General features: G+C 39.5%; 1 protein-coding gene across 1 annotated transcript in view; it reads left to right on the top strand.

Moving 5' to 3' along the window:
- Positions 1 to 9,578, top strand: part of PLXNC1 (plexin C1) — a gene marked incomplete at its 5' end in the record, with an annotated part of 74,937 nt that overhangs the window by 19,605 nt on the left and 45,754 nt on the right. Inside the window, 5 exons of the mRNA XM_019473419.1 lie at positions 1,821 to 1,935; positions 2,942 to 3,086; positions 6,420 to 6,489; positions 7,858 to 7,933; positions 8,053 to 8,106. Of these exons, the coding sequence (XP_019328964.1) occupies positions 1,821 to 1,935; positions 2,942 to 3,086; positions 6,420 to 6,489; positions 7,858 to 7,933; positions 8,053 to 8,106 (460 nt within the window). The remainder of the gene's footprint in view (positions 1 to 1,820; positions 1,936 to 2,941; positions 3,087 to 6,419; positions 6,490 to 7,857; positions 7,934 to 8,052; positions 8,107 to 9,578) is intronic.

Below are 9,578 nucleotides of genomic sequence, written 5' to 3' on the forward strand. Positions count from 1 at the left end.
TGTTGGACTTGCTGGCCTTTAGAGGTCCCTCCCAACCCAAACTATTCTATGATTCTATGATTCAACATTATGATCCTCAGCCTGTCAGAAACTATAGGATGTCTCTCTCCCATGCGTCATTCCCAGTGAGAGCTGTCTACCCGTACATATCTGAGCATCTGGTTTATGCACATCTGCTGATGGCAGATCCCATCCTCTGTGGTTCTAAAACTGTGGTGCTAATGGACCTTCGTGATCTCAGTAAGATGAAGAGAGGTCTAAATGAGACTGAAATTTGTCCTAGTTCAGACAGTTTGAAATATGTCAGGCATAGTCCCAATTTCTTACAGTATAGTTATGATCTGTATGTATTCAGATGCAAAGCCCCACCAGGTTCTTGTGCAGCAGGAACTCAGTTTCCTGAGTTAGACCGCAAAGGAAGTGACCTTGTGCTTAACTGCATTCCAGTTGCCAACGTCTTGATCTACAGAGAAGATGGCTTTATGGTTTCTATGGTTTGTGGGGTTATTTCAGACACTTTGGAAAGCGGTGGATATTTTTCTTGAAAGTCATTCTTGCGTTATTTCTCCTGGAGAGAAAACACATAGTTTGTGAAATACGTTTATACAGTGAGCTCCTCATGAAAAAGGCCCGTGCTTTGCAAGTATGTACTCATTTCTAGTTTTTAGCGAAGGAATAGTTCATTAAGGCACATATCATTGATCACATGATTGAAGCTATACATGCTTCTATGTTTGGTAGAAAAGTAGTGTTATTAAAACAATATTAAATGTTACATTTATTTTTAAATATTCAATCCTAATATTAAAATATTAAGATATATACAGTTAGCACTTGTCTTTAATTGCTAGCTATATGAAATTGCTTGGAGTTAATCTTTGGATTATTCATTAACTGTTCACAGCAGACGGTGTTTTAAGGACTCACCTTTCAAACTCAGTGATTGTCCATCTAATTTGTATGCCTATGTTCTCTTTTTCTTATCACATGCTTTTAATACATGTAACCTTTGTAGTACTTTTATATCCCAGTGTTTCCTCATTCTTCCTTAATTTTCTGTTGTGTAGTTTCTGTTTCCTACAGTTTGGCATCTCTAACATTTTTATTTACTTTGTGCCATCCTACTTCTGAAATGGATTTTATTCTTGAAGACAGAGAAATCTATTTTGAACTACCTTTTCAAATCTGGTGTTTTTAACCAAGTACACTGACATAAAAGGGAAAGATTACCATTCACATCAGTGGACGACAGAGGAGATTAGGAAGGAGGATGCATCTCATCAACTATACACATTTGTAGCATAGCTCTACATCTGAGCTTCACCCCCATCTCCTCTTATACTCTTTGGAGTGAATGAGCAGCTTCTGTAGTGTGAGTCATTCCATTTTTGTATGAATGTCTAAAATAGGTTAGATGAATTGCACCCTGAAAGAGCACATTTCTCCCCATTGACTGTAGAGGGAATGGGGGGCGGGGGGGTGTCAGATCTAGAGCTGTACAACGGAGCAATCAAGTTGGGGGCCATGAATTCCATCCCAGGCTACCAAGTCCAATGTTACTGACCAAGCATCTAGTATTTGCTTGAGTCCCATTGACTTAATCAGGACCCTAAAGCAGATGTCAATGCATTGTAATTTATTTTGATAAGCAGAAGATTTTACTGACTGTTTTCCTGAAGCTTTTTGCAGTTATAACCATATTCCTGTAAAAAATCAATAGCGTTCCTGTAAAAAATCAATAACATTAAATAAGTTGAAGTATAGTGTCTGAAGTCAAAGCCACGATAAGGAGGCTAGCATAATTTTATGTATACTTTTAGGTGCACATTAAAAGAAAATTGTACACGTTCAAACAGCATAGAGGGTTGGTATAACATTTCACATGCACCTGATAAAGATCTGAAAATCCTGCTAAGTTTCCCTGCCAAAAATCAGGTATGTACACCCAGTTTTATGCGTGTTTGTTTATTGTGACTCAAAATGTGTCATTTTGTCGCTTATTGCAGCGTCCCTTCTTTTGTCACCATGTTCCATATGTTAGTCCCTCTTATCTCAACAATTGGCAAATGTGTTGGAAATCCCAGTAAGTTGAATGTGTCAATCAGATAGATGTTCTCTTCCTCTCCTGTAAAATGTATCCTGAAGCTATACTTCATGATGTTGAGTCAAAAATTCACTATGCTGACAAAGGCGACGTTTCTGTTATATCACTTTATCAGCTATTTTAATATTTCCAGTGACTATGTATCAAGTGCATTATGTAAGTTCTGAGCTTTGTAACAAGTCACAAAATACTGACTGGGACACATATGCTAACACAAATGCATCTTTAAGTGTTTGATATTAGTATTTATTCAGTATCTGTTCACAGCACACACAGCCTTGAGTATTTGCTTATCAAGTATTGTGACTGGCCACTTAATCTGCATGCTATTGTTTCTGGTTTCCTGATTGAATGCACTAATGTGATCATATTTGTAAAGCGCTCTCAGCCAGAAACAAAGGATAATTCATTACAAGATAAATTCTGTTTCATAATTAAGTGCACTTTGGTTATGGATGTAAACGTAGTTTCTCTGTGAGGATTTGTACATTCTTGCTCAAATATTTTTAAGGGACTATAACAGCATATAACACTGTTATAGCAGAATTCTTGTTTTAAAATCCAAAATTATTCCAGATTGCTCCCCTAACATGCCTTACAGATGCATTTAATTTCTGGAAGAAAGCAATGCTGTTCCTTTCAGGGACTCTTTCTGTATTGCTTCTTCAGCTGGGAGAGACCCTCTCCTTTGAGAGGCTACCTAGTGAATTGTCTGCTTCTGCCAAAAAAATTTTCATTTTGTACATTTCATGGTTTGTAGTTTTCTGTAAAGACAAGGTGATGACTTAACAAGTATTACAAGAAATCTGTTGTATTCTTGTTTTTATTGTTTTATAGGTTGCTGTGACTGCAAGCATAAGCAAAATCCTTACTTCCTGTATGATAAAAATTGTAAAACCTGTTGATACATTTTACGAAAATGTAGTGCTGAAAAACTCATCCTGTTTCTGCAATCTAACCACTCCGGTGATAACTGATAATGGTATGTTTTACTTTTACATGTATTTAATGCTTATTCACTGTCCTTTATTACTGAGGAGAACTGAGCATAAATACAGGCCTAATGAGTGTAGGAGTAGGTAATGCTTTTTATTAAATGTCATTGGAAAAAAAAAATTCATGTTTTGTCAAGTGATTTGAGTATACTCACACTATTCTTGATAATTAAAGATTTGTTAATATGGAATCCTTTCTAGAAGTAATAAAACATGTCGACCTATGACTAGAAGCAGCTTCTTCAGTTCAGCCTGTAGCAGTGCAGTGTTTTAGCATTAGGAGTATATTTACATGGTGCCATTAATCACTGTCTAAGGAAACTTAAGATAGCTGCAATGACAATCAAGCTGGCTGGACCTATGGAAGCAGTGTTGGTCCAGTGCTCTGCCTTGACAAATTAACCCATCTTAACACTTCTCTCATTGCAAGAAACAGTACTAGCATAAATAAGAGGAGACTCTGACTATGGATGTCTGTACAATAAATAACCTTAACATTCAATTAACTGTTTCAACCTAACTTAGGCACTTGTGAGAAAGTGATTGTCCCATGTAGAGGATTAGCAGAAAAATACACGGTTCGGGGCAATTTGGCTGGTACATCTTTTTGACTTGACTTCATTCATCTTTCTGGATTATCGGTTGAATCGTTTTGCAGTAATTCTTATACTACTTTGTTCACCCGTAGTTCTTAGAATTAGAGACACATGATGCATGTGATCTGTTTGGTGCATCTTATAGGCAACTACAAGTTTTAGAATGACGTGGTAAATTACTGAATGTCTAGACTTTTGAGCTGTTCTCTAGGCTTTGGTCTTAAAGATCAGATGATAATCCTTCACAGTAGCGTGTTATTTGACTAATAGGAGAAAAATGTCCCCCTTGCTTTGCTTCAAGGGTCTGTATAGAAGCACAAAGCTTCTTTAATACAGGTTGACCTCGTACCTTTTTTAAACTGCTTATGTTAGAATACAAAAGAGAGTTTTAATCTAAACTGAGGGACAAAGATAGCAACCTCAAGGATACCATGTGCTCTTAAGTGACTTGAAAAGGAAACAGAAAATTTAGATGAATACCTGCCTTTATCTTTTCCTAGATAATATAGCCCCAAAACCATGTAATACTCTGCATGAATCTGATTCTCTTATAATACCTTTGTTTAGAAAGAAGAGTGAAATGTTAACCAGAACTTACAATGACCTGTTCTGAAGAGCTCAGTGCTGCAAAGAGCTCTCTCTCTCAGGGACCCTTGCCCCTGAAGGAGGTTCCTTGGAATATTGGGATCTCAGGAGCTCATCCTATGGCCTTGGTATGGGAAAAGCTCCTCTGACATCATAAAAGTGTTGTGTCAAGTTCCTGTCCAATATTGATTTGGGGATCAAGAAGAAAAAACTTTGTCACTAGCAGGTGATGGCTAGCGTGATATCCATGAGTATTCTGGTCTATTAAGCTGTCTTTAGTAAACACTATTAGTAGATTTTTAAGAGGGACAAATGCATTAGAGAAGAAAAAAATGTCCTTTATTGACCCAGTCCCAAAAGCCATGTTTTCTTATAATTATGGGTACGTTGTTTTGGTTCTCTGACTTCTCGGACTAAGGCTTTCTCTTACTCCATTAGCAGGTTTTCAGAGTATAGTGTTACGGAAGCCAGCTCGCCTTGCCTGTACTTTGTGCCAAGGATGAGCCCTTTGACAGTGTTGACCAGAAGGCTGTGAGCTTAGCTTGTGCCTGCCAGTATTACTGCCACTCACATGCTTCTACGAGCTGAGATATATTAGTGGATAATGCAAGTGTGGAAGTTACGTTGACTATTTATGGTACCTCATGTAAAGTGACCTCCGTCTCACAAGAAGGTGCACTTGCAAAACTCCTTCAGGTATCATTTCTGGAAAAAAACATTTTGAAAATACCTGCTACTCAGTGCGCTCTGGTGCATTTTGAAAGGTCAGCCCAGGCCATACAGAAAATAATAGGTTCCATTAATTTCAACACAGACAAAATCAGGAAACTATATTTGACAGTGTTGTTTTTAAAGTATTTATACAAACTTAAAAGAGAAGACAAGCTCTGCCAGAAGCAGATAAATTCCTTACTTTTACTTACTACTCCTAGTAAAATACTATTTTTCAGTAGCTCATGGCTTGAGACCCTTCTCATATAATGACCTGGGCAAGTGATTTAGGCAATTTTGTGTCCAACATATCAGATTTCTGCAGATACGTAGATTTCTGGAGATGCAAATAGGTGCTTGGTGAACAATTTCAGAATGTCTGTATGTGCTCATCCACATCTTCAAGCATTAAAACACCTTTAAAAGTCAGACTCTCTGCTATCCATTTAGTAAGGTATTTAAGCATATGAACAGTCCCAGGGGCTGTTTCTAACAAGCGGTGCAGGTGACCTTTGCGGTGAGCACCCAAGTGCCATGCTGACGTGTGGAGCTAGGAGATACCTCTCATTTAACAATGTAGATGTACAAAGCTTTCTCTACCTTTGCAAGGTAGATATACTTTAAATCTGTGTAACTTTCCCGGGTTAAAAAGCTCTCTACTTCCTAGCATAGAGAAGCCAGAAAAGTCTGCACACATGGGTTTCATTTGATCTCAGACAGTCATTAATTTCACAGATGTACACATCTGCAGGCACACAGATGAAAGGGACCATGGCTTAAGTGGTATGTATCTAACTCTACTTTTCGATGTGGTATTCTGCTCATGGGAGAAGATACTCTTTCATTCCACAGCTGTCAGTGAATTGTCGGTATAGTAATTGCTAGCTGAAATAATGGCAAATTGACTCATGCAATCAAAAAAGATTTAAATAGGATGAAAATTGCTACTGCATAGATTACAAAAGAAGGCTCTGAAACCAAGTATCTGAGACAGAAAGAGAGAGAAGTACAGTATGTTGGAGTCTCTTGCATTGGAACAGTCTGTTGTGTTAGAAGGCTTGAATTCGGGGCCTGGCTGTGCCACAGTATACCACTGTGTGCTCTTTGGGAGATGATTTAATATCCCTGCTCCATAGTAGCATTTCCTTATCTGTATCCTGATAATAACATTACTTTTGTATGTCATGCAGTGGTGGCATCAAGCTTAATTAATCAGTGTGTATAAAGTCTTGGAATAACTCAGCTGAAGGGTGCTATGGAAGGACAAAATCTAGTTATTTTTATCAGTCAGAAGTGTGAACAAATGTATGAGAGAAGGTGCATACCATGTAGAGAACAGCTGAAAGCACATGAGCTTTCAACTCAATTATTTTTTTACAGTTATTTCTTGTAATATCCAGCATATGTCTAACAGTCACATTTTTCCAGATTGTCTAGTTCTCGAAGCATCGCTGTCCTCAAGCTCTTGGAATATCACACAAACATTTTGGTTGAAAAAGTAAGAGCCTGGTTCCTATTGAAGTTCATTGAGGGGTTTATGTGTGTGTGCGGGGAGGGGGGCTGAAGTATGATCATTCTTTTTTTGGTATTTATTAAGGAAATACATTTCGCTAAAGATAGTCAAATCCCTTTTCTTGGCCCATTTCCTCCTTTTCCTCTTTTTTTATTATCCTTAGAAAGCTACTTCTTCTGATGACTCTTTTATTTAACGGGACCCTGGCAGCTAGCTGTAGGAGAGTCACTACAATGACTGAACTTATGACAAGTGCGTGAAGAGATAATAAAGGATGTCACAGTGACATTAAAATCTTTTTTGTCCTTGTGAAAAAGGTGGGCCCCTGGTATGCAGGATAAGACCTAGATCAAAGGAGTCAAGAGATTCTGTAAAAGTCACTTCATGGAGCTGTTTTTTAATAGAGCCAGATGCAATTTAAATATGGTCCATGGGTATCAGGAATACAATTAAACCAGAAAGTAACATCTAATCTGCTAATAGGAATAATGAATACCTATTGTTCTGTACACATTATTTTTCAGAGCCACACTCTTTGTTGAGAGCTCGCAGTAGAAAGCATCTGTGCCCAGTACATGGCCTAACCCTTTATGATATGTGGTTGTTAAAACTTAGAAAGATCTGGCTAACTTATGCTGTAGGTAACTACAGTGTTCCCGTTCAGAACGCTCCTCCCCTGTACAAAGAGGCTAATTCATAGGCACCTGGGATGAAATTGAACTTCTGCTTTTTGGGAATTGGCACATCACTTCCCTGTCCCTGGAGGAACACAGGGAAGGAACTGTCTTTCTCTAAATCAGAGCATTTCTCAGCATGCGTGAAGAGGGCCTGTGCTGCTCTTGGCTCTTCTCCATGCTCATAGATGCATTGCAAAGCAAGATAGGGAAAAACTAGTCTCCAATAGGCATATTTTTTGGTAGGGGAAGGCAATAGCAAACTAGCAATACTTGCTAGCACTACACACACAGAACAGAAGTTCAGGCAAGCTGTGAAAGAATCAGTGATGGTTTTCTGCCCTTTTCTGGTTAAAAAGTATTATCTGGCCACTTATGTATTGGAGAAGACCACAGCAAAATGAAACCCAAAGTGTTCCGTCTGCTTCATGCATTTTGGAAATTTATGACTCTCAGCATCTCAGCACAGATTATATTTCATACTAAATTTGTCCTCAGAATAAGCACAACAGAACAATAGGTTTGGAGGGTAAACGCAGGTTTTACGCATTTCATTACATGTTTGCCAGGTTGTTCTCTTGGGTTTGTGCTTTTTTCTGTCACTTGAAATTTCACATTCATGGCTGAATCTAGATTGAGTTCCTGTGTCTTACAAAAACTCTGTTTTCTGTGTTACCAGCTGCTCACGATGTATACACAAGGGTGAGTGTGCCAGCTGTAAATGGACGCGTGTCTCTCCTGCCACCACCTGCCAGGTGAAGTTTGTTGGGGAGGACTGGAATCCCCTGTGATGCCTTTCCTTGTATTTTTTACATCTGAGCAGCAGTCTGTCTCTTCCTTGTCCTGACATGGAGAAATGCTGATTTTTTTTCAGGATAGTTGTAATGCAACTGCTTCCAAGGGGATTGCCACTGCGCAGAAAACAGAGGTTAGTTAGCATTTTAAGATCGGCATTATTGAGGTTCTGTGGGTTGGACACTGCAATAGTCATGTGCCTACCTCTAGATGCAGTATTTACAATATTGCTTTAGATGCCAAAGTCCCTGTATGCTGTATTTAGGCACTCCACAGGAGCCAACGTGCTGAGGGCTGGGACGTATGAACTGACCAACAACAAAAAAACCCCAAAGAACAACATCGCGGACTTAATCTCTTACTTAGACCTAAATGCATGTTTGAGTTCTGCTGTCACAGACAACTCTGTGAAACTAGGTTTCAGAGTCTCAAACCTCTTCCTCATTTTATGCAGCCAGATCACCGCTCCTGAAACATAGCTGCCAGGGGAGCAGAAGGAAGGGGAGGATGTGCCACCCAGTTTCTGCATAACAGACAAGTGGCTAGAAGATGCATCCAGGAACTGAAATCTCTGGGTGTTAGTAAATCCCTAGTTCACACTTCCAGAAAAATCTTCCTTGCTTCCAGGCTGTAGACAAAACTGGAGATGGAGCTACTCTCCATCCATCCCACTCAAGCTGGATCACTGGAAAGGAAGGAGTGTCGTTGGTGCCAAAGTACCTTCTGAATCTGGTTGTTGAGTTCTCTGTTGAAATCATATAGACTGTATGTGAGCGTACAGTCTATATGATTTGCCTCATAGGCCAGCCCTTTAACCTTTCACTTCGTAGGCGAGCCCTTTAACCACGAGGTTATCCCTTCTTTCTTTATGGTGCTAAAATGGTTTTATTTTCTTATAAAACTGAGCGATCTTGTCATCAGTGGTTGCTTATGACATGCAGGTGTTAGGAAAGAAATGAGTAGTGAAGAGAAATTTGACTGATGAGTAAGTACATAGAGATTTGCTGCCTACACTTTTTGGTTTCTGCTTTTCTGTGAGTGATAGCACAGTTGGTATAAATAGCAACTGTGTTCTTATCTCTAAATGTTTTGTTAGAACTACCCAAACTTTTACCTGTGAAGACAGGAATTACCTCTGTCATGGTTTAACCCCAGCCAGCAACTGAGCACCACACAGTTGCTCGCTCACTCCCCCCATGGTGGGATGGTGGAGAGCTTCAGAAGGGTAAAAGTGAGAAAACTCATGGGTTGAGATAAAGACAGTTTAATACGTAAAGCAAAAGCCACACATGCAAGCAAAGCAAAACAAGGAATTCATTCACTACTTCCCATCGGCAGGCAGGTGTTCAGCCATCTCCAGGAAAGCAGGGCTCCATCATGTGTAATGGTTCCTCAGGAAGACAAAATGCCATAACTCTGAACATCCCCCCCTTCCTTCTTCTTACCCCAGCTTTATATGCTGGGCATGACGTCATATAGTATGGAATATCCCTCTGGTCAGTTGGGGTCAGCTGTCCCAGCTGTGTCCCCTCCCAGCTTCTTGTGCACCCCCAGCCTGCTCACTGGTGGGGTGGTGTGAGAAGCAGAAAAGGCCTTGACTCTGTG

The sequence above is a fragment of the Aptenodytes forsteri genome, unplaced genomic scaffold (assembly GCF_000699145.1).
Source record: "Aptenodytes forsteri isolate BGI_AS27 unplaced genomic scaffold, ASM69914v1 Scaffold53, whole genome shotgun sequence".
Classification (NCBI taxonomy): Eukaryota; Metazoa; Chordata; class Aves; order Sphenisciformes; family Spheniscidae; genus Aptenodytes; species Aptenodytes forsteri.